The following is a 25,333-nucleotide window of genomic DNA, read 5'->3' on the forward strand; positions in this document are numbered from 1 at the left end:
CGGAGCGCCTGATCGCCTCAGATCCCGTGCCCGCGCACCCAGATCCGCGACCGCCCGCGGTTCCTCCTCCCAAGTGCCGCAGACAGGAGTACCTAGAGGATTTGGGCTTGACGCGGAGTGAGGCACAGCCTGAGACAGCCCCGGCTGGCGCGCCGCGGCCACGCGAGGTCCCCGCCACCGCCCGCGGTAGAGCCCCAGCCCCAGCCCCTCCCGGAGAGCCGAGGCCTGTGGATCGCACAGTCCGCGCAGTCCTCTGGGTCTGCGTGACGACCATGCCTCTCTACGAGGGCCTAGGCAGCGGCGGCGAGAAAACGGCTGTCGTGATCGACTTAGGAGAGGCCTTCACTAAGTGAGTGGCCATGGCGCCCGCTGTGGCCCCCTGGGGGTTCAGTTGGCTTGAGTACCGGCCCAGCCCGGGTCCTCATTGTGGGCTCCCAGGGCAGTTTCCGGTCTCCTCCGTGCTTTTTCTCGGCACCGCCCCCTCCCCCCAAGTGATGGCTTTTGTTTACACCTTGGGGGATGCAAATCCTGATGAGCAAGTGGGGCTGGGAGGAAGGGAGACTCAGGGAGCTTTGAGAGGATTGTCCTCGCTGCCTCTGTGGTCATCACCTCAAACCCAAGGGACCTTTTGAGGTTCTGTGTCTGGGATGACAGCGATGACCTGGACCCCGCTTTCCCTGAGTTCGTTTCATCAGGAAGGCTGCAACCAGTTGTAATGCTTGATAATGATTTCCACTCTAAAATTTTATTGAACGGATTTTCCGTTGGTGCTGGAAATTATTTAAGATAGTGATATTGCTCCCCAACTAAGGGAATTTAGTTGAGGACACTGTCCTTTGTTGGGTTCTCTATACTCTTAGATTAGATTTTTGCATTTAAAAAAAAATTGAAAACATTAGTATGCGCCTTTGGATGGCTGAGAAATCTTTGAAAGCCAGATGGCATTCACAAATGCACAATTCTTAAAACATTTGCATACAGCTTCCAGGGATTGGCGGACCATCTTTGTGGTTTTTGCACCCTAGTTTAAGAGTCCTTGTAGTAGGCTCAAGAGAGAAAAGTGTCTTGCAGTTAGTTATCTGACTGTATATGTACAGTATGGAAATACTTGAAGTCCTTATATGTCTTTAAGCACTGTCTAACATGTAGTAAGTATTAAATAACTTTTTAAATTAAGTGGTTAAAAGATATACTGAAAAATTGAACCTCGAGAGCTACAAAATTGAATTAAACATAATCCTTGGTTCATACATTCTGTATTGTTCTGTAAAATATTTTCTTATTTATCTCAATAGGGCTGTGGCTGTGGCCCAGCAGTAGCGCATTTGCCTGGCATGTGTGAGGCACTGGGTTCCATTCTCAGCACCGCATATAAATAAATAAAAGATCTATCAACAACTGAAAAAATATATTTTCAAAAAACATAATAGATATCTTGAAATTACTGCTCAAAGGTTATTTTGACTGTACATTAAAGAAATAAGCAAAAAGCTATTACACAGGATAGTGTTGCACATTAACTAAATCACCATTAAGTGATGCATGCATAACGGTATCAATGAAGTCACATAATATAATGCAGATCTAGGATTGTAGAAATTTCTTGTCTCAAATTCAGCTATAATTAAAAATTGGGGAAAAAATAAATACTAACCAAAACGATATACTGGTTTATTTCAGCATCAAAAACTTGAAATGATTTGATTTTTTTCCTTTAATGTACAAATTACTATTAGATGATACTAAACTCTTAGGGTTTGACGGGACCTGGATAGTGTCCCTTTGAATGCATCAAAGGTATTTCCAGATATTTTTATAGGCATAGTTTTGAAATAAATACACAAAAACTTAAATAAATATTGAAAAAGTTGCAATGTTTTAATTTTTCTTATATTTTCAGGTGTGGATTTGCTGGAGAAACTGGTCCAAGATGTATAATTCCTAGTGTGATAAAAAGAGCTGGCATGCCTAAGGTATTTTATTTTTTAACAAATAAGCAAAATAAATTCTGTAATATAAAATATTTTAAAATATGACTTCAGATAAGATTGATTAAAATAGTGCTAAATGTATGATATGATCTACCCAAGAGAAATGATATGATCTACCTTCCCAAGAGAAAGTGTTTTTTTTTTTTTAAATCAACTTTGTGGTCTAATTTTGTATACCATAAATTTGTCACATATGTTCAGATTATAACCTAATCTTAGAATATTTTTATCACCCCAATAAGTTTCCTAATACCTACTTATAGTTGATTCCTATGACCACCTCCTGCTGATGTGCTGTTCCTATAGATTTGCCTTTTTGCACATTTTATGTAAGTGGAATCATATAATATCAAGAGAAAAGTTTTTTTAACCTTAGTATAATGATTTTTATGCCCTGTAGCATAATATAATCTACTGAACAATTTTATTCTTACCTTATTCAAAGTCTTCATTTCCTTATCTATCTAAAATTCTAAAACCAGAAGAATTTTGAGAAATCAGTTTTTTTTATTGTTGTTTTTTTTGTTTTGTTTTGTTTTGTTTTGGTTCTTTTTGGTACTAGGATCCAAACCAGGGGCACTTAACCACTGAACAATATTCCCAGCTCTTTTTTGTATTTTATTTAGAGACATGGTCTTGCTGAGCTGCTAGGTGCCTCTCTAATCTGCTGGGGCTGGCTTTAAACTCCAGATCTTCCTGCCTCAGCCTCCCAAATTGCTGGGATTACAGTTGTGTGCAACCATGCCTAGCAACAAAAAGTTTTACTAAATATTAAATAAGTCTTGCTGAAGCTAATTTGGCAAATTAGACATTGAATAGAGTAATTTTGTCTACCATAAAATTCACTGGTTAGAAAACAAGATATAGGTGGTTCTGCTGTTACAACACTATAATCCTGAAAAACCTGTGGTACTTTTTTTGGGGGGTACTGGGGATTGCTAAGTTGCCTCGATTTTGATGCTCCTGCCTCAGCCTCTCTCTGATATTATAGGCATGCACCATTGTGCCCAGCTTTTACCATGTTTATAAATAAACTACTATTTTTCTTGTCCCTTGGAGTTTATAGTCTAGCAGGAAGGTAGACATTTTACAGATAAATGAGTGTGGTAATGTAAAAGGGATGATTTCAGTGCTTTGGAAGTGACTAGGGACTGAGCCAAATATGGATTATTTGAGGAGTCCTTTAATGCTTTTTAATCAATATTGATTTTTATTATCAGTCATGCTAACATGGTAAGTCATACAGGCAAAAAAAAATGTGTATGAGCATAGCTCTTAACCTACAGATACATACTTCTATTACTATAAACAAAAAATTTCTTTTTTTTTCGGATATTGCCAGTTCTTATGGATTCCTAATTTAAGAAATTAATCTATTTTTTAATTTTTAATCTATTCCCAATACACATTGCTTTTTATTTATTCTGAGAAAATATATCAAAATAAATGAGCACATTTTGAAATTATTAATATAAGTCATTTTAATTTTTTATAGCCGATCAAAGTTGTTCAATATAATATAAATACAGAAGAATTATATTCCTATCTAAAGGAATTCATCCACATATTGTATTTCAGGTAAGGTGGAATTCTGTTTGTTTGGGTTTGTTTGTTTCTTAGCTTTTGCAATTAGATGTTTTCTTAATGCCAGTCATAATGATATTTGGTTGTATTACATCTGATGCAAAAAAGTTTTTTGGCTTTCGTTGTCATTTTTATTTGCTTATTTTCAACCTTTTCAAAAATATATTAGAAAATAAATAATTTTTTTTTTTTTTTTTTTAAGTATAATGGAGGGCTGTGGATGTAGCTCAATGGTAAAGTATCTGCCTGTCCTGCACAAGGCTCTGGGTTTGATCCCCAGCACTCCCCCTTCACAAACACATACACCAAAATAAATAAATAGATAGATAGATGTGGGTGTCTATTAGAGGACTAGAAAACAAAACAAGCATAACATTGAAAATAAATCAAATACCCATTAATAAAAGAGATGACATGTAAATTATTATACATCCATACAGAAAGACATGTAGCCAATAAAAAGGGAGTTTTAGGGGCTTGAGGATATTCCTCAGTGGTAGAGTACTTGCCTAGCAGGCACAAGGCCCTGGATCTTTAATCTATGTCTAGTGATACAGAAATGTGGCTTAGGTATATTGATAAATGCAAAGGACAAATTGAAGAACATCTGTGGAATGAATATTTCTGCTCAGATACGTGTACACATCCACAAGAGTGAAAAAATATATAGACTACTGTTAGGGGTAGTTTCTGGGCAATAGAAGTATAAGGTTTTTGAACTTTACAAGTTAATCTCTGTAACATTTTGAAGTTTTGTGAACATCTATTACTTTTATAACCCCAGAAAAGAAAATATCTTTTTAATGACTAAAGCTAGTAGTCAAAATGGGCTGTGGTTTTAGTTTTCTGAGATTCTGGCATGGTGCATGGCACATAATAGGAGCTCAGAAACATAATCTTTCTGGGGTGATAAAGTGGAGATATCTTTTTGTCATAAAGCTAGGGTAGAGCAGTTTCTCTATTTTTAAATTGTATTAATTAACAAAATAAGTACCAACTTTTTATTTACTTTTAAAAACAAAACTATCTCTTTTCAGGCATTTGTTGGTGAATCCCAGAGATCGTCGAGTTGTAATTATTGAGTCGGTATTATGTCCTTCTCACTTCAGAGAGACCCTCACTCGTGTTCTTTTCAAGTATTTTGAGGTAACTATTTTTAAGTCAAATGATTGAGCTGCTTTTAAACTGGAGAAGAAAGCTGATACTATAGCTATGTGGTATAGCACTTGCTTGTCATGTGTAAGTCCCTGGGTTCAGTCCCTAGTACCACACATACACATTCACAAAGTAGACAAGTAATAAAAGTCATTCATATTAATATTAGGGAATCTCCCCACCCTCCTCCCTGCCTTTTTTGTTTTTTTGATAAGCACTCAAAACTTAAACTAATGAGTCAGCATTTTTATTTCTTTCATTGTGTGTATTATACAGTATATTTGGGGAATCAGATGACAGAAGCCTCTTCACATTGGCTATTTCTTTTTATGGTTATTTCATGCTTAACTAACATTTTATCTAACCTTTAGGTAGTATATTTCTTATTAGTGTTTCTGGTATTTATTTTAATGTAGTTTGGGAGGATTTTTTTTTTTTTTTTTCAGAATTAAAAGGTATATTATGGAGTTCATGTTTTCTTTCTTTTGGATCTTTCTAGTTTTTGTTATGCTGATTGCTCTGAATTCTTCATTTTTTTAAATTTTATTTTAAGTTTTAAATTCCTTTTAAGTGGAATATTAAAGTACTATGTCTTTTAGACTAAGTGGGCAGTCCCAGGAATGAGACCTCTCGATATTAGTAATATTACTTGAAGTTTTTATTTTATAGGAGTCAAGATTATTTATTTAAGACTGAGAATATATTATAAGATTATTACATTTTAAAGTATGCCAGAATCTTTACTACTTAATTTATTTAAAATCTCTTCCTTGAAATTTAGGGTTCTTTTTAGCAAGGGAAAGTGGATGATTACATAAAATATTACAGTATATAAGAAATTAACGTGTTGTTTCATGCATTTTACTGAACTTGGAATATATCTAATACTAAAAATCAGTATCTGTGTGGTAAGGGCAGTTAATATTTCCTAAGTTATGTTTTGGTAAGATAAGTACAGAGAACAGATTGCATAGCCTCCTCTTCTTATTGATATCATAAAGTTGGGAATTTCACGTGCTGTCAGAGTAACACAAAACGAAACAGTAAGAATTTATATCAGCTCTTATGTGAATAAAGAAGGTTCTCTGTATCTATGCTTTTAAGAGATTTAGTTGTGTTTGATAACTATCCTTATGTATATGACTAGAATACTTGCTATATCTACTTAGCTAAGGGAAATATAGCTATTATTTTGGCTATTTGATTATGATGGACCAAATATCTAGTGTTTGGGGTGTCACTAGATTGTCAACTTCTCAATGGAGAAAATGTCACACAATTAAGATTTTTGTAGTTTTGTTCTTCAATTTAATTTTAACTGCTAGATTATAGTGTTTTAAAAATATAATTCATATTACAAACTTCACAAATAAATTAAAAATTCTTTTCTGTGTTTTCCTCTGGATGGTAAAGGCATTTGTTTCCTTTTTTTTTTTCTTTATTTGTTTATTTATTGGTACTAGGGATTGAACCCAGGAGTGCTTAACCACTGAGCTGCATCCCAGCCATTTTTACTTTTTATTTAGGGACAGGGTCTGACTTAGTTGCTTAGGGCCTTGCTAAGTTGCTGAGGCTGGCTTTGAATTTGCAATCCTCTTGCCTCATCAGCCTCATCACTGTATTTTTTTAAAATCGTCTTTGAACTTATGTTTCCAGATCTCTTTTATCCCATTCTGTTTTCCCACTTCTAAGGAAATAGAACAAGTATTAATAAAAATGTTTCAGAATTATCACTTTGTAATGAAACAACTTCAGTGGTTTTTATTTATAACAGTATTAAATTCATTCAAATCAAGCAACTAGTTTTTAGCTAAATATTATAAAATGGTTGGATACCATAATAAAAATAAATACTATGTTCCTGTGATGTTTTTTCAAATGTATTTTAATATCTTCAAAAACTGCCACTCATTCTAGTTTTGTTGTTTTCTAGGTTCCATCTGTCTTGCTTGCTCCAAGTCATCTAATGGCACTTTTGACACTTGGAATTAACTCTGCCATGGTCCTAGATTGTGGATACAGGGAAAGCCTGGTGTTACCTGTATCTTTTTTGTCAACCAGCCAATTATGTAATTTCTATTATGCTTTAACTGAAATAAGTGGTTTATTACAAATGATTTTTTTGGGGGGGGGGTACTGGAATTGAGCCCAGGGGTGCTTAACCACTGAGCCACATCCCTAGCCCTTTTTTATAATTTATTTAGAGACAGGGCTTTGCTGAGTTGCTTAGGGCCTCGCTAAATTGCTTAGGCTGGCTTTGAACTTGTGATCCTCCTGCCTTAGCCTCCCAAGTCACTGGGATTGCAGACATGCTCCACTGTGCCTGACTACAAATGATTTTTTATTGTATTGAACTATTTGGGGTTATTATATACAAGTATTATTACCATATGGTAAAAGTTTGCAGGATTTTAAGATTTAAATTTACTTTTTTGTAGAAAGTTTAATTATAGTTGGGTTCTAGTATATAGTCCAAGAGTAGACTTGATGAATATTCTATTCAGTTTTCAAAATACTATTTTTTTTTATTATTTATTTTTTAGTTTTAGGTGGACACAGTATCTTTATTCCATTCCCTCGAAGTGCTGAGAATCAAACCCAGTGCCCCACGCATGCCAGGAAGCGCGCTACCACCTGGGCCACATCCCCAGCTCCAGAAACAGCTATTTATAATGTGTTGAAGAAGTTGACTAGGATAGTTAAATTCTAAGGAAAAAAATCATACAAATAGTCATTAGAGAAACTGAAATGAGAAAGTATAATAAAAAAAAACTTAAAATTGTATGGCAGAATGAATTCAGCCTTCAAATAGATGAAATGTTCACTTTTAGAAAAATGAATACATTTTTTTTCTTTTATGTATGGGAGCTTTCATGCAGACAGAATACCATAGGATTTATGAGCCTAGATTTTGGAATCAAATACACAATAAGTGCAAATCTCAGCTATGCTTTTTTAAAAAAAAAAAATTTTGTTCTTTATTGTAGATGGACACAATACCTTTATTTTGTTTGTTTATTTTTATGTGGTGCTGAGGGTCAAACCCAGTGCTCACATGGGTCAAACCCAGTGCTCACATGTGCAAGGGAAGTGCTCCACCATGGAGCCACACCCCAGCCCCCTAAGCTATGCTGCTTACTCTAGGTGTGATGTTGGTCAAGTCGTGTAAATTCTTCTGGCCTCTGTTTCCACATCTGTAAAATAGCAATGATAATATTTCTATCTCATTAAAGAATTACATGGGTTGAGTGAGTTAATGTATGTGAAGTATTAAGCACAGGACCTGGCACATAGTAGCTTGCTCAATTAAGTGTTAGAGTTCTTATGTCATTCACTAAGGAAGAACTTACTAATAATTCAAGTTGTCCCCAGATGGAATTATTATATAAACTGCTGCATTCTTTTTTTTTTTTTTTTTTTTTTGGTACTGAGAATTGAACTCAGGGGCACTCAACCACTGAGTCACATCCCCAGCCCTATTTTGTATTTTATTTAGAGACAAGGTCTCACAGAGTTGCCTAGCACCTCACCTTTGTTGAGGCTGGCTTTGAACTCAAAATCCTCCTGTCTCAGCCTCCCAAGAAGCTGGGATTACAGGCATGAGCCACTGTGCCCAGCTGCATTTTTTTTTTTTATTATGAACACTTAAGTAGAGTTATCCATAAGTATTGTTAGAATATCAAGGGGACATTGCTTCATTGAAAAAAGGTAGCTGAAGTATGTGCATGTAAGACTCTTGCAGTTTTAAGGTATCCATGTATATTTATTGGAAGAAATATTTGTGGGGAGGAAATAAAATTTTGTACTCCAAGGAACTAAATTAGTAGTTTTTAAATATAAAGTACTTTGTTTTAATTCTCAAAACAACTCTACAACATGAGTATTATCTTTACATAAATGAATAAATTAAAAGTTGAGAAAGGTAGTTGTGACTCAGAGTCATATGTTTGTGTCTAAAACCAGTACTTTTACCAGTATACTTTTTCCCCTTTTTATAGAATATCAGTCAAGCTCTCTACTATAGAAATATAATATGGACCAAATATGTAATTTAAAGTTTTCTAAGAACCATTATTTTAAAAAAAACACAAGCAAAAGTAATAAGATTAATAGTATATTTTATCTAAACACTATATTAAGAAATTATTCCAGGGCTTGGGTTGTTGCTCAGTGGTAGTGCACTTGTCTGGTATGTGTGAGGCACTGGGTTTGATCCTCAGCACCACATAAAAACAAATAAATAAAAGTATTATGTCCATCTACAATTAAAAAAATATTTAAAAAAAACTATTCCAATATATACAGTAAAAATCTTTAATGATATATTTTATTTTTTTCTTTTTTTATTAAAAAGTCTTTGAGCCAGGCATGGTAGCGCACACCTATAATCCCACCATCTTGGAAGGCTGAGGCAGGAGGATCACAAGTTTGAGGCCAGCCTCAGTAACTTAAACAATGCCTTAAGCAACCTTATTAAAATCTTAAGGATCCTTCTGCCTCATTCTAAGTTGCTGGGGTTTTACAGGTGTATGCCACTGTGCCCGGCTTATTTTTTAAATGTTTTCTTTGGTGAAGAATATGAAAAAGGATATGTCTGTAACTTTTAAAAATAAAATATAAGAGCCCGTCACCTAAGTAGATTTAGAACAGTACTCCAGAAGTTGAGAAAAATATCAAGAAAACCACATTATATCTTCTAAAATAGTAATGTCCTTGACTACCATATAGATATATGAAGGAATCCCAGTACTAAATTGTTGGGGAGCACTACCCCTTGGAGGAAAAGCTCTTCACAGGTAAGTCTCTTGGAATTTAGCAGGTTCTCTTTTCACATTTGCTTGTTACAAAAGCAGATACTAATCTGTTTATTGATGAATGTCAATAGAGGGCTTATTAATTTCATTCATTCCATTCTCTCTTAACTTTGAATGTATTCATCTTTTAAGGATAAAAGCACCATATTTTATTATTTAAAGCACATAATCTGTTATATAGTAAAAGTTTTGAGTGAGAAAAGGATATTAGTTGCAATATTTTAATTTCTGTGACTTTTTCAAATTTCAGGGAATTGGAAACTCAACTGTTGGAACAATGTACTGTTGACACGGGTGCTGCTAAAGAACAGAGTCTTCCCTCTGTGATGGGTAATTTCACTTTGAGCTGTTTAAGACTAATTTATACTCTTTTCATTTCTTTAACTTATATTTTAGTTACTTTGATTTCCTCCAACACTCTGATGACCTTTCCCCAATTATAAGGTCTTCATTGAATTCCTTTTTTTTTTCTGGGTACTGGAGATTTAACTCAGGGGCACTGAACCCCTGAGCCCCATCCTCAGCCTAATTTTGTATTTTATTTAGAGACAGGGTCTCAATGAATTGCTTAGCACCTTGCCATTGCTGAGGCTGGCTGTGAACGCTGGATCCTCTTGCCTCAGCCTCCTGAGTTGCTGTGATTACAGGTGTGTGCCACTGCACCTGGCTCTTCATTAAATTCTTAATGACCAAATCCATTTCTGTTAGTCATTGTTGCTTCAGCTTTTAACATCGTGGATCATCGTATACTCTTGAAAATCTCCTTTTCCTCAGCTTTCAGGTTTTTCTTTTGTGGTGTCTATTATTTCTGAATGTTCCTTCTTGGTACCCTCTGCTTTTGCTTTCTCCACTGACTTCTCTAAGGGTCAATTTTTTGTTCCTACTTTCTTTTGCTTTTATTTACTTATTTATTTATATGATACCAGGGATTGAACCAAGGAAGCTTACCCACTGAGTTACATCACCAGCCCTTTTATTATTTTTTTATTTTGAAACCTGGTCTTGCTAAGTAGTGTAGAGCCTCACTAAATTGCTGAGGCTGGCTTTAAACTTGAAATCCAATTGTCTCAGACTCCCTGTGCAAGTGGGATTATAGGCATGCACCACCACACCCAGCTGCTTACTTTTTAGTACCAGGGATTGAACTCAAGGGCACTTGACCACTGAGCCACATCCCCAGTCCAATTTTGTATTTTATTTACAGGTAGGGTCTCACTCACTTGCTTAACACCTCGCTTTTGCTGAGACTGGCTTTGAACTCTTGATCCTTCTTCCTTAGCTGCTGGAATTACCGTTTTACGTCTCCATGCCTCGCTTTCTACTTACTTAAAAGGTGATCTCATCTAATTCCATTACTTCAGTATACCTGTATGGTATTGAGTCTCAGATATGTCACTGAGCCTGATCCTTCTTCTGAACTTGATATTCATATTTCCAGCTGACTATCAGACACAAACTGTGTGTGTCACCTAAGACTTCCTGTGTATTTCAGTTAGTGATTCTTAGATGAGAATAACAACATTTTTCTTATCTTCCATTTTAGAGAACTGGGAGTTAGTAAATCTTTTCAGTTCTTCCAAAGAAATCTCTCAAAATTCATCTTTTCCCTCCATTTTCCACACCACTTAACATATGAAAACAAAGGTATTATTTTAATCTAATTCCTTTTATTATAGCAGCCTATTTTCTGAACTGATTGTCTATTTCACACTGTTGTCAAGAGTAACTTTCCACAAAAATCTGATTAAATTGCTCTTTTGCTTCAGAATTGTTGTTAGCTTCTATTAACTAAAATCCAAGTAATGTGTCATATACAGGTTTCTTCCCAGTCTGACCTGCTTCTCCCTCTTAGCCCTAACTAGTTTATTACAGTCCTTCAAGCACCATGAGTCCTTCTTGCATAATCCTATGCCTTCATTTATAACATTTATCTACCTGGGATGTTTTTCTTTGCCTGGTTGAGTTTTTAATCCTACAACATAACTCATCTGGAATGTTACCTCCATTGTGAAGCCATCCTGATCTTCCCCAAGCAGAATAATTTGCCCCTTTGTTAATCTCAGAAATATTTTAAAAAATAATTTTTGTGGGGTTGGGAGGGTGTCACTGGGAATTGAACTCAGGGGCACTCAATCACTGAGCCATATCCCCATCCCTGTTTTGTAGTTTATTTAGAGACAAGGTCTCACTGAGTTGCTTAGGACCTCGATTTTGCTGAGGCTGGCTTTGAACTGTCAATCCTCCTGCCTCCTGAGCTGCTGGATTACAAGCATGCACCACTGTGCCCAGCATTTGGATATCCTTTCTTTAGTTAACCTTTTTCAATTGATTCTAATCTTCCTATCCCAAACTTCCCCAAATCAAATCTATGATAATTCATCATGCAATCTTACTAAAGTTAAGGAATTAAACATATTGCTGTTTGCTAAATCACCCACATAGCAGGATCAGAAATGGAAATACATTTAAAATTTCTCTTTTTTAAGATCCTTAGCAAAGATAAGATATAGGTGTTAGATATAATTGAGTATTCTCAGTTGAATTTTCAACAGCATCTTTCATTTAGTATTTAGAATTTATTTCATCTCAACTTGGTGATACATGCCTATAATCCCAGCAACTCAGCAGCTGAGGCAGAAGGGTTACAGTTGGATGCCAGTCCAGGCAACTTAACAAGAGCCTGTCTCAAAAAAATAAGAAGGACGGGGGTGTAGCTCAGGGGTAGAACACCTCTGGGTCCAGTTCCTCCTGGGAAGCCAGCGGGTGGCAGACAGAAAAATTAAGTATCCTCTTCCCAAAGCAGCATCTGACTTTAGCTAAATTAAACCATTTATTTGCAAACCTATCTTACATTCGCCTATAAAAAACTATTTCTTTTTTTTTTTTTTAACACCAGGAATAGAACCCGGGGATGCTTAACCACTGAGCTACATTCCCAGTACTTTTTATTTTTCATTTTGAGACAGGGTCTCTCTAAGTTGCTTAGGGTCTTGCTATTGCTGAGCCTGGTCTTTAATTTGCAATCCTCCTGTCTCTGCTTCCCAAATCACTGGAATTACAGGTGTGTGCCACTGCACTGGCTTTTAGCACTCGACCACTAAGCCATGTTCCCAGCCCTATTTTTTAAATTTTATTTACAGATAGGGTCTCACTGAGTTGTTCAGTGCCTTGCTTTTGCTGAGGCTGGATTTGAACTTGCAATCCTTCTGCCTCAGCTTCCTGGACCGCTGGGATTATAGGCATGCAACACTGCACCCGGCTTAACACTTATTCTTAAATTGCAGGTTTTTATAATCCATTTACATTTCTCTCATCTATTTTTCTAGCCAAGTTTAAATGCTTTGGAATATCTTTATCCTTTTATGAGCTAGATTTTAACTCTTAAAGATAGAAATCTTCAAACTGTTTTGATCATACACTGACCTCCCAGGTTTTAAAAAACTTTGAACGTGTACCTTCAATATATATGTGTATTTACAAACTATACACACACACACACACACACACACACACACACTTTTATTGCTATATTCTGAGCCCAAAAAAGTCAAAAAGGATTAGATGATGTATAATCCTAAGGACATAGTTATTAATAGTAAACATTTTTCCCTTTCAAAACTAGTATGCTTTTTTTTAAAAAAAAAAAAGAGAGAGAGAGAATTTTTTAATATTTATTTTTTAGTTTTCGGCGGACACAACATCTTTGTTTGTATGTGGTGCTAAGGATCGAACCCGGGCCGCACTCATGCCAGGCTAGCGCGCTACCGCTTGAGCCACATCCCCAGCCCTAGTATGCTTTTATTTAAATTTAAGGTTTAACATCTCAAAGTTGTGGTTTTCTTGTTTGTTTGTTTTTGGTTTTTGCTACCAGGGATTGAACCCAGGGTCATTCAACCACTGAGGCACATCTCCAGTCCTATTTCTCTCTTTTTTTTTTTTTTTTTTTAATTTTAAATTGCTGAGGCTGGCTTCGAATTTTTAATCCTCTGCCTCAGCCTCCTGAGCCACTGGTATTACAGGCATGCACCATGGCACTCAGCTCCATCCAAATTTGTGGGTTTTGAGTGTCATTTAATTAATTTATTTATTTGGAGTACTGGGAATTGAACCCAGAGGCATACTCTGCCACTGAGCTACATCCTCATCTATTTTTACTGATTTTTTATTTTGATAACAGTCTTTCTGGCCTTGAACTTGTGATCCTCCTGCCTTATCCTCCCCAGGAACTGGATTACAAGTGTGTGCCACCATATTCTCATAATTTAATTGATTTTAATGCTTGAAATCAAAGCCATCAGAATTGACAGGTATAGAAGACAAGATACATAGATCTAGGTCAGAGAACAACATCATTATGTTTAAGAAATCATGATCTATTTTTGCAGCCACAGATCTCTAGCTTCATTGATGTCAACAATTTGTTCTTATAATCAATCAAAATATTTTTACATATTTAAGAATGAATTAAATATCTTGGTTTAGAAGACTGAAATTTTGGTTAGAAAATTCTGTTTCTAACTCAGAAAACAAAATTGTTGGTGACAACACCATATAACATTGGTTAACATAACATACTCAACATCCATCTTCAAAGGCTCTATATGTTGCTTAGAATTCTTTGAAATTGGTGCTTTCTCATTCTTTTTAAAAAATATTACCTTTATCTTGAAGGAAATTAAAAGACTATGTGATCCTTTTTGAAAATATGTATTGAATACCAGGTGGGGTGATTCATGCCTGTAATCTCAATGATTCTGGAGACTGAGGGAAGGAGGATCACAAGTTTGAGACTGGCCTCAGCAATATAGAGAGATTTAGCAACTTAGTGAGACCCTATCTCAAAATAAAAAGGGCTGGGGATGTAGCTCAGTGATAAGGCACCCCTGGGTTCAATCTCCAGTACCCACACCCCCAAAAAAGATACACACAAACACACACACACACATACCAAATACACATACACACAGACATTGATGGATTAGCATATTACTAATAGTTACTTATTATCAAAGAAAAGATAAGGAAACTTGGAACATTTTGTAAAAGAAAAATAATTCGTCCTTAAGTCCTAGATTTCTTCTAAGTACTTTTCTATAAGACAACTAGTAAACAGCTTCATGGTTAAAGATTTTCTTGGTCAGTCCTATTTAATCCCAGTTACCCTACTTTATTTTAATGTTTTCATTTTTATAAAATTTATGAGTGTCTGACTTTTTGTAGCACTTTTTCAGTGACTTCAACTTGTATGCCTTCTCTTTACTTTGATGAAATTTATTCTCCAAAAGCAAAATTAATTTTTCTATTAGGGTTGTTAAAAAATTGTAGTAGTAATACCTTTTTAAGTTTTGCTAAGCTAAAAAATGGAAATGTGAATGCAGTTTATTAGACTTATAAATTATTAGTAAAGTTCTATAATTCTAAATGAAATTTTTGTTTTAGGTTCAGTTCCAGAAGGTATCTTAGAGGACATTAAAGGTAAACTAAGTTCCTGTTTTTATCCTTTTCATTCTTTTTTTTCTTTTTAGTTGTAGTTGGACACAATATTTATTTGTTTGTTTGTTTTGTGGTTCTCAGGATTGAAACCACACGTGCGAGGAAAGTGCTCTACCACTGAGCCCTAGCCTCAGCCCCTCCTTTCAATCTTTAGTGTTAGTTTGGATGGTATGTTTTTAAATACTTACATAGAAAATAAAGTCATAATGTAAAATCCTAAAATATTTAGTGTATAGGTTACAGAATAATATAAATAAAAATTCAGATTTTCTTAAGACCCATGGGAGCTCTTTCATTATTCATGATACATTATTGAAGCAGCTTCTCAATTATATATGAAGTATATAGGGTTACCAGGAAACTATTAGCTTATACAGTATAAAATAACAGTTGTTTAAGAAAATCACTAATTCAGTGTCATCTGATGTTTCTTTTATTACTTGGGTTTTTCTTTGTACATGTTTAATAAGGTTAGTCATTTTTACTGACTATTCAGAAATTCTAGAATTAGAACCAAAGTATATTGGATTCACTTTAATAAGATGTATTACTTCTACTTTACTAGAATAGATTTTTATGATAATATTCAAATTGGGTTTCTAGTATTTTTATTCACTACAAAGAAAAGCATTTAAAATACAATTTGTGTTCTTCAGTACTTGGAGTATCATGTAAAATTAATACTCTGAAATTCTTATAGAAAATTAGATAATAATGGATTTTAGAGTTAAAGGGATTTGAAGATAATTTAGTATAGTCAGTTTCCTGAAACATTAGATCATTTGTTCTTTGTCACCCAAGTAGGTAAAATGAGCATCAGGTCTATAAATAGGTCTTGTTCTTGCTCTTCATTATATTGCTTTTTTATATGGTATACTTACCTAAAAATTTTTTTCATTGTTACAAAATTTTAGTCATTTGTAATCAAACCTATTGCAACATTCAACAAGAAAATGAACTTATCTCAAGTAAAATAATGCCTTTCCTTCCTATTTTTCAGTCTTATTCTCCATGATATAACAGTTGTTGACCATGTGAATTGTTTCTTTTATATGACCTGTAACTTATAAAAACTTGTTTAACTATCCTGTTAGGAAAGCATCTAGTTGGCAGAAGTTTAAAAGATAGATATTCAGTATTGGTGAGATTCTAGAAAAGTGAATATATATGTTTTATATATATATATATATATATATATATATATATTTCTAATAAATAAACTTTTTGGGAAGCAATCTGTCATGTTAAAATTTAAAGTGTTCACTTCGTTTAAAAGGGGAATATTGAAAGATGTTTGATAACTTCATAATAAGGAATATCAGGTAGCAATTAGAAAGAAGGAGCTACATAAGTAAATTTGGAAAGATGTTGATAATGTTAAGGAAAAACTATGGTGTTGAATAATATGTACAAAAGGATCTCATTTCTATTAAATAAGTATACAACACACTCATAATTCAATAAAATTCTTTGCATAATACATGTCGTTTGCAAGTAATTCAGCCAAGTCATCATGTTTCCTGTGTTTAACTTCAATTCTGTTTCTGCTTTTAAATTTTTGTTCTCAGAAGGAAATAATTGTGTCAAAAAATCCTGCAACTGTTCTGAGCAACCAAGATTTTTTAATAAAGATTCAGAGAGAACAGGGTGGTGGAGTAAAAATCTGGTTTAAAAAAAAATTTGTTAGATTGGAAAAGCTACATTTCAGGATACTAAAATATGTTTTAGTATCCTGAAATGTTCAAAGGTTTTCCTCAAAGGTGGTTTTCTTTTTTCAGTGTGGCTTTACTTTACATGAACACTTGACTAGAATTGTTAAGATAACTGCTGTGTAATTTTACTGTTTAGTTAATCACAAGCCATTAACAGTCTTTTTTCCTCCTTTCTTTTTAAGTGCGCACTTGCTTTGTAAGTGACCTGAAGCGTGGACTAAAAATCCAAGCTGCAAAATTTAATATTGATGGGAATAGTGAGGTAGGTTAAAAAGTAAATATATCTTATTTTTTCATAGGTTACAACATGTATAGACTTACACTTATGATATCTTTATTTCAGCGTCCCTCACCGCCCCCAAATGTTGACTATCCATTAGATGGAGAGAAGATTTTACATGTCCTTGGATCGATCAGGTTAGATCTTAATTTTTATGAGCACAATAATAAGCAAAATAAATTCTTGGCTTTTAAAAATACTTGTATTTTTATAAGCCCTTATTATAGAATTGCCAATTTGACAATAGAGATTTTTTTTGTTGCCTGTTTGTTTTCTACAGTACTAGAAATTAAATCCAGGAGTGCTCTATCACTGAGATATGTCCCCAGCCATTTTTATTTTTTTGTTGTTAATTTTGATAGGGGGCATCTCACAAGGTTGCTGAGACTGGCCTCAAACTTTCAATCCTCCTGCCTCAGACTCCCAAGTCTCTGGGATTAAAGGTGTGCAAAACAATGCCTGGCCAGTTGAGTTTTTTCATTAAGCTTCATAATTCATCATTAATTATATTCAGGTTTTTAAAACTTTAAAAAAGTATATTTTCCTGTTATCAGAATAATTCAGAATTAGTTTTAGTAACAAAACTAGCAATTCTTTTGAGGCATAACAAGAAGTTTGATACCAAATATTTGATAAAAACAGGTAGTGGACCTGATGGTATTGAGTACCATAATATTGCTTCAAGGATAGCATGTCTTTTAAGTCCAAACCTAGACTCCATAGATTGAATCCCATGACTCTTTTTCCTTTTCAGGATTAATTAGTAGTTCACTTTTTATTATTTATTTGAATTAATATGTAACACTATGCAATAAAGGAACATTTTTTAAAAGTCACATGCTAAACATTATATTTTAACAAAATGCATAAGTGTTTTTTTATTTTATTTTATTTTATTTTTTAAAGAGAGAGTGAGAGGAAAGAGAGAGAGAATTTTTTAAAATATTTATTTATTTATTTATTTTTAAAGAGAGAGTGAGAGAGGAGAGAGAGAGAATTTTTTATTTATTTTTCAGTTCTCGGCGGACACAACATCTTTGTTGGTATGTGGTACTGAGGATCGAACCCGGGCCGCACGCATGCCAGGCGAGCGCGCTACCACTTGAGCCACATCCCCAGCCCCATAAGTGTTTTTTTAAATACTTATTTTTTAGTTGTAGTTGGACTCAATACCTTTATTTTATTTATTTCTATATGGTGCTGAGGATCTAATTCAGGGCCTCGCATGTGCTAGGCAAGCTCTCTACTGCTGAGCCACAACCCCAGCCCATAAGTGTGTTTTTATTTTCACTTTTAATCTTTTATTATTTTGGTGGTAGTGAGGTTTAAACCTGAGTTATAGCATATGCTAAACACACACTGTACCACTGAGCCATATCCCAAATCCCCATAAATGTGTACTTATTTGAAAAACTGCTGGGTTTGGCAGTGTACTCCTATAATCCCAGTAGCTTGGCAGGCTGAGGCAGAAGGATCCTGGGTTCAAAGCCAGTCTCAGCAACTTAGCAAGGCCCTAAGCAACTCAGCAAGACCCTGTCTCTAAATAAAATATTAATAAAAAGGGCTGTGGAGGTGGCTCAGTGGTTAAGCTCCCCTGGGTTCAATCTCTGGTACCAAAAACAGAAAACCTTTGAGGATGTCTGCTTATAGAGTTCTGAGTTAAGTTTACATAAGTTCATAGTTTATGATTTCCAGTTGTCAGTTGGTGGTCTTAAAGTATATCAAGAGCTTAAAGGTGCTATGAATCAGTCTTGGTACATAATCCTTCTAGTTATTTTCTTCTGGACTTTTACAGTTGACTCACCTGTATTAAAAAACTTTTTAGGGCTGGGGATGTGGCTCAAGCGGTAGCGCGCTCGCCTGGCATGCGTGCGGCCCGGGTTCGATCCTCAGCACCATATACCAACAAAGATGTTGTGTCCGCCGAGAACTAAAAAAAAAAAATAAATATTAAAATTCTCTCTCTCTCCTCTCTCACTCTCTCTTTAAAAAAAATAAAATTAAAAACTTTTTAAAATTTTTGTCTTTCTAAAGCATAGCTTTCATAGAAAGAACAACTTTTTTTCTACCTTAATATTCATTGGTTAAGTAATAATTATTAAGTTATATAATTTGAATATCAAATCAAGTGATAAAAGATTTGGAAACAGGAAACCCACTCTTCATAGCATGCATCTCAACTACTGGAAGCAGAAGTTTGCACACACAGCAGCAAGGGGCTGACTTGCCATAAATGTTTAGCATACTGCAGGCCTCAATTTACTTTAATGATGAAAGGGAAAGAGTTTAGCAAGTGGGTTGAATATCACTAAGAGAATTTTTGTGTTTTGAAAATATTTTAGAGCTTTAAAATGTGTATCCTGATTTTATAAAAATAGAACTTAATACACATTTACAGTTAGTTTTATATTGCATTGGTTAGGATTTGATTTGGCCACAAATTATAAAAACATGAAGATAGTGGCTTCAGAAGTTCCCATCTGTCATCTCTGGGATGTAGCCCGATCCTTATGTCCAGGATAGTTGGCCATATAGCTTCCATGTCTGTGTTTCAAGCAAATAGACCTAAGAAGAAAAGTGCTTTCTCTCCTTTGAAGAAAATGTTTTTGAAATTCCATATATCATCACTTTTCTCAATCTTATTTTCTCGTATTTGATTATATGTAGCTATGTGTTTTAACTGGTGGGGTTCTATAGCCAAACATAAATGTTACATACCTGGAATCCCAGTAACTCAGGTGTCTGAGACAGGAGGTTCTCAAGTTAGAAACCAACCTGGGAAACTGAGCAAGTTCCTGTTTAAAAATAAAGAATAGTAGTTCAGCCATAGAGTACCCCTGGATTCAATCCCTAGTATCTACTCCCCCAACACACAAAGGAGGTCATATTTTCAAATTTTTCAAGTAATATTGATTAGTTACTAAAAATAATAGAGGATTCCTGAAAACCCTTCCAGTTTCTTTCATGGTTATATCTTAAATAACTATAGTATAATGTCAAAACTAGCAAACTGTATTTCTGTTGGGGATGTTAAACCCCAGTGGTGTTTTTTATCGCTACAATTCCAGGTCTTTTCATTTTTTATTTGCGGGCAAGGTTTTGCTAAGTTGCTGAGCCTGGCCTTGAACTTTAGATCTTCCTGCCTCAGCTTCCCAAGTTGCTGGGATTACAGGTGCACACCACTGCATCTGGCCTATAAGTGGAATCTAAAGAACATCAAATATCTAGAAAGAGGATAGAACAGTAACCACCAATGTGACAAGGGGAAGAAAGTGGAGAGAAGGGGGCTAAAGGACACAAATTTATAGTTTTGCAGGATAAAAAAATCTAGAGATACGGTGTTCACTTAAGGATTATAGTAAACAATATTGCATTATATACTGAAAACTTGGTAAGAGTAAATTTTAACTGTTCTTACCACAAATAAAAAGGTAACTATGGACAGGAATACATAGGTTAATTTGCTTGACTGTTTTAATAATTTCATTATATATGTTTATATCAAAACATAATATTTTTTACCTTAAATATATACAATAAAAAACAGAAATATTTCATCAACTTGAAGATCTTTTTCATGCTGTCCCAAAATAGTTCTTTTAATTTGAGAAAAGGGGAATGGATATTTTATTAGGCAACTAGCAATCTTTGTCGTGTTAATTTTTTAAAACAGCCAGGCAGGAGGTGGGGTTGTAGCTCAGTGGTAGCGTACTTGCCTAGCAAGTGTGAGGCTTTGGGATCAATTCTCAGCACCACATATAAGTAAACAAATAAAGATTCATCATATTTAAAAAATAAAAACCAGCCAGGCATCTCCGTGCACACCTGTAATCCCAGCAACTCAGAAGGTTGAGGCAGGAGGATAACAAGTTTGAGGACAGCCTCAGCAATTTAGTGAGGCCCTAAGCAATTTAGCAAGACTCTGTCTCAAAATAAAAAATGAAAAAGGCTGGTAATATAGTTCAGTGACAAAGCACACCTGGTTCAATTTCCAGTACCAAAAAAGGAAAGAAGGAAGGAAGGAGTGTTGAGGGGTTTTTAGTTATTTTTAAATCCCTTGTATCATTGACTTATATACTTATTGAATCTTATTAACTTTTACAGAATGCTGTTTCTCTTCTGTTATTGGATTTGGGGAGGTGTAATTGGGCACAAAATATATGTTTTTTTTTTTAAATTTTTTATTTTTATTGGTTGTTCACAACATTACAAAGCTCTTGACATATCATATTTCATACATTAGATTGAAGTGGGTTATGAACTCCCAATTTTACCCCAAATGCAGATTGCAGAATCACGTTGGTTATACATCCACAATTTTACATAATGCCCAATTAGTAATTGTTGTATTCTGCTAACTTTCCTATCCCCTACTATCCCCCCTCCCCACAAAATATATGTTAATCTATACATAGTAATAGTGATAGCTAATACCTAGGGAATACCTATGTGCCAAAACTTGCTCTACTAACTCATTGAATCAACCCCTGTGAGGCAGGTACTTTTATTCTCCTCATTTATAAATGAGACCATCTTGTATTTTTAAAATTATTCTGCATTAACATAGTACTTATACATAAAAATTAGTGTCAGCTAATGGTTTATTCTCAGTCATATTATATAATATCAACCAAACCCTGTCTTTTTGTAATTTCAGAGATTCAGTTGTGGAAATTCTCTTTGAACAAGATAATGAAGAGAAATCAGTTGCTACGTTAATATTGGATTCTCTTCTGCAGGTATTTTGTTAAAAGTTTCTGTTTTGACATTTTAACATTTTTTAAATGTTAGTTTCTCTGTGTCCTTGTCATGTATTATTTTTGAGAAGAAAAAAAAACAGTGAATTTTTTGTTTGTTTTTATATCCCTTATCTCACTAGCAATTGTGCTTGTCAAATTTTACTAACTTTTATAGAGTACTACTGTTCCCCCCTTTTTTTCTTTGTAAACTCAGGATTGAACCCAAGGCCTGGCAAAAGCTAGGCATGCACTTTACCACTGAGCTGTATCCCCCACCCTTTTTTTAAGCATTTTATTTTGAAACAGGGTCTTACTTAAGTTATCAGGGCTGGCCTTGAGATTGAGATCCTCCTGCCTCAGCCTCCCAAGTAGTGGGGATTACAGCATGCCTTTTTTAGGAATCCTTTTTTACTGTTCCTTTTCCAGTGGTTTACATTTTTTTGCTTTTTAAAACTTTTCTGTTGAATGTTTTAGTTAATGAGTTTTACTTTGACACTGAGATAGGTAGGTTATCTATATTTCAAACCCAAGAATAATTACTGCCCTGAACATATGTATGTTTTTCAAAGCAGGGATACAGTTTTTACTTTATTCCTTGTGTGGTTTGTGGTTCCTTCAAACTCAGGTTTGAATAATTTTGAATTTTAAATTCCACATGGCAAAGCCCTACACAGTGGTCCATGTCTGTAGTCACAGCTACTCCACAGCATAGCAGGAGGATCACTTCCCTAGGAGTTCAAGGCAAGCCTGGCCAATGTAGCAAGACTGCATCTCAAAACAAATGAATTCCATAAGGCAAATGATACTATATCCCTTTTGTTTAATGACTATCTAAAATAATATCATCTTGGATGACCATATCATTCCTTATTAGAACTGTTGTGAAAATAATTTTTAAGTGTTATCTTTCTACTCAAAAACTGGCCCTGGATATAATACTCTGAAGATAACACTATAGAAAAATTAAACTTCCATATATTTTCCTAACTTCAAAAGAAAAGTTACTTTTTACGCTCTTGGCCCAACTTAGTCATTCTACTTTGTAAATGAGAACCTATCCAAATGCCAGTGGCAAATACCAGGTTGCTGTAGTCCCAGAAACTCAAGAGGCTGAGATGGGAGGATTGCAAATTGGAGGCAACTTTTAAAACTTGTCTTAAAATGAAAAAAGTGGGGGGGGGGGGCTGGGCATGAAGCTCAGAGGCAGAGCACCTTTGGGTTCAATCCCCAATACCAAAAACAAAACAAAACAAAAAATACTTTCATATTTACTGCCATATGCCCTGTGGATTTAAAAGTTCTAAGTGCATATAATATGGTAGGATTATGGTGGTTGTATTTGATACATTAAAAAACCTTGCAGGGCTGGGTATATAGCTCAGTTGGTAGAGTGCTTGCCTAGCATCCCCAGCACCACCAAAAAAAAAAAAAAAAAACAAACAAAACTTGCAGGTAACTTTATTGTAATATAAATGTGAAGTATTTAATCTATACTACATACTTATATGTGTTTGCTTTAATCAAGCAGTACTTTCCCAAGTAAGGATAAATTCCTTTCTTTCTTTTCTTTTTTTTAAAATAACAGTGCCCAATAGACACCAGGAAGCAACTAGCAGAAAATTTGGTAGTCATAGGGGGCACATCTATGTTGCCAGGATTTCTCCACAGATTGCTTGCAGAAATAAGGTATTTGGTAGAAAAACCAAAATATCAAAAAGCACTTGGCACCAAGACATTCCGAATTCACACTCCACCTGCAAAGGCTAATTGTGTAGCCTGGTTGGGAGGTAAGAATTTGTTTTTAATAAAGGGGATTGAGGGGAAGGGATAAGGGAAGGACAGTGGAGTGAGTCTGACCTAACTTTCATGTGTACATATATGAGCATACCACAGTGAATCTCATCTCATGTATACCCACAAGAAACTAACTTTAAAAAAAAAAATAGCAGAGGGGTTGGGGATGTGGCTCAAGTGGTAGCGTGCTCGCCTGGCATGCGTGCGGCCCGGGTTCGATCCTCAGCACCACATACCAACAAAGATGTTGTGTCCGCCGAGAACTAAAAAATAAATATTAAAAATTCTCTCTCTCTCTCTCTCCCCTCTCACTCTATCTTTAAAAAAAAAAAAATAGCAGAAAGGTCAGTAGAGAGAAGGGAACAGAGGGAGGAAGGAAGGGAAAGGGGAAGTACTGGGGTCTGAATTAGAACAGTTATATTCCATGCCTTTATAATTATGTCAAAATGAATTCCAGTGTTATATATATCTAAAAAAAATAATAAAAAAATAAGTTAGATTTAAAAACATTATGTAATAATTTGTTTCTGAGAAGCATGAATATAAAATGATTATATTAAATAAATCAATATTCAAAATTGCCTGCTTAATAAAAATGATTAAATTTTCTCTGAACAGTGACTACTCTTTATATTAATCTTCAAAATAACAAGAAAAATATACCTATTTTTCTTGTTATTTGCATTGTGATTTTAAGTAAGTTTTTCTATTCAATTAAAGTTATCTCTGAGTAATGATAGTTATAAATTTATTCTAATGATGCTGCCATTGCTCAAAGCAATCCTGCCAGAGCTAAAGAGCCACAAATGAAAATTGACCCCTTTATGTTTGATTATACTCAGAACATTCTCTGAGAACATTCAGAGAATGTTCTGAGTAATAATCCTTTCACTGAAATAAGCAAATTGCCTACTAAGTAACTACTTTGAAGAGAAACACAATTGTGAATCTGTATAATTGTATACATTCTGACATGTGTTTTATTATGCACTTAGAGCTAGTTAGGTATCAGGATTATATTATACATTCAGAGAGAAAAATAAATTATTAAGATTTTTAAATGAACATAGTATTTCTTGTAGAATTTGGCGAATAATGTAATTTTGATCTAGGACAAATGGATTTAATGGATTTAATAACTAAATTACTTTTATAAAAACTGACTCGTGTTTTTATAAGGTCTTCAGTATAAAATCTTGGGACTTTAAAATGATGCCTATTGAGTTTTACCTGCCATTTTATTGAATTGTGGCAAGAGGACATTTAAAAAAATTGTCTTATTGATTGTATTTACACAAAGCTGAAAATACCTTTTATCTTACTTTCTTCCAGATATAGTAACACTTGTTATCATACTCAGTATCATCTGCTAAAAGCTATTTAGTTACTCTTAACACAGAAATTAGGGCTTACCCTAGTATTTAGAATACAGCATAACTGGTATTAAAGACTGTGAATATGCACTGCTGAATTTTACCAGTCCACTTTTTTCATATAGTAGATATATGGCTATTCAAAGGTCTCTGGTAAAACATTTTAATTTAACTGTAAAATTATTTTTACCACACAGGGGCTATTTTTGGAGCATTGCAAGATATCCTTGGGAGCCGTTCAGTTTCAAAGGAATATTATAATCAGACGGGCCGTATCCCTGATTGGTGTTCTCTCAATAACCCGCCTTTGGAAATGATGTTTGATGTTGGGAAAGCTCAGCCACCTTTGATGAAGAGAGCATTTTCCACTGAGAAATAAAAGTTTGATTAAAATTCAA

General features: G+C 34.6%; 1 protein-coding gene across 1 annotated transcript; it reads left to right on the plus strand.

Annotated features, from left to right (window-relative positions):
* Nucleotides 1-25,333, plus strand: Actr10 (actin related protein 10). Its single transcript, XM_005322742.5, has 13 exons — nt 1-349; nt 1,901-1,973; nt 3,487-3,569; nt 4,613-4,721; nt 6,664-6,771; nt 9,459-9,526; nt 9,795-9,874; nt 14,984-15,019; nt 16,932-17,011; nt 17,093-17,166; nt 21,687-21,768; nt 23,354-23,555; nt 25,133-25,333. The coding sequence occupies exons 1-13, from the start codon at nt 273-275 to the stop codon at nt 25,312-25,314; spliced, it is 1,254 nt and encodes a 417-aa protein (XP_005322799.1). The 5' UTR covers nt 1-272; the 3' UTR covers nt 25,315-25,333.

Source organism: Ictidomys tridecemlineatus, chromosome 5 (genome assembly GCF_052094955.1).
Source record: "Ictidomys tridecemlineatus isolate mIctTri1 chromosome 5, mIctTri1.hap1, whole genome shotgun sequence".
NCBI classification, from domain to species: Eukaryota; Metazoa; Chordata; class Mammalia; order Rodentia; family Sciuridae; genus Ictidomys; species Ictidomys tridecemlineatus.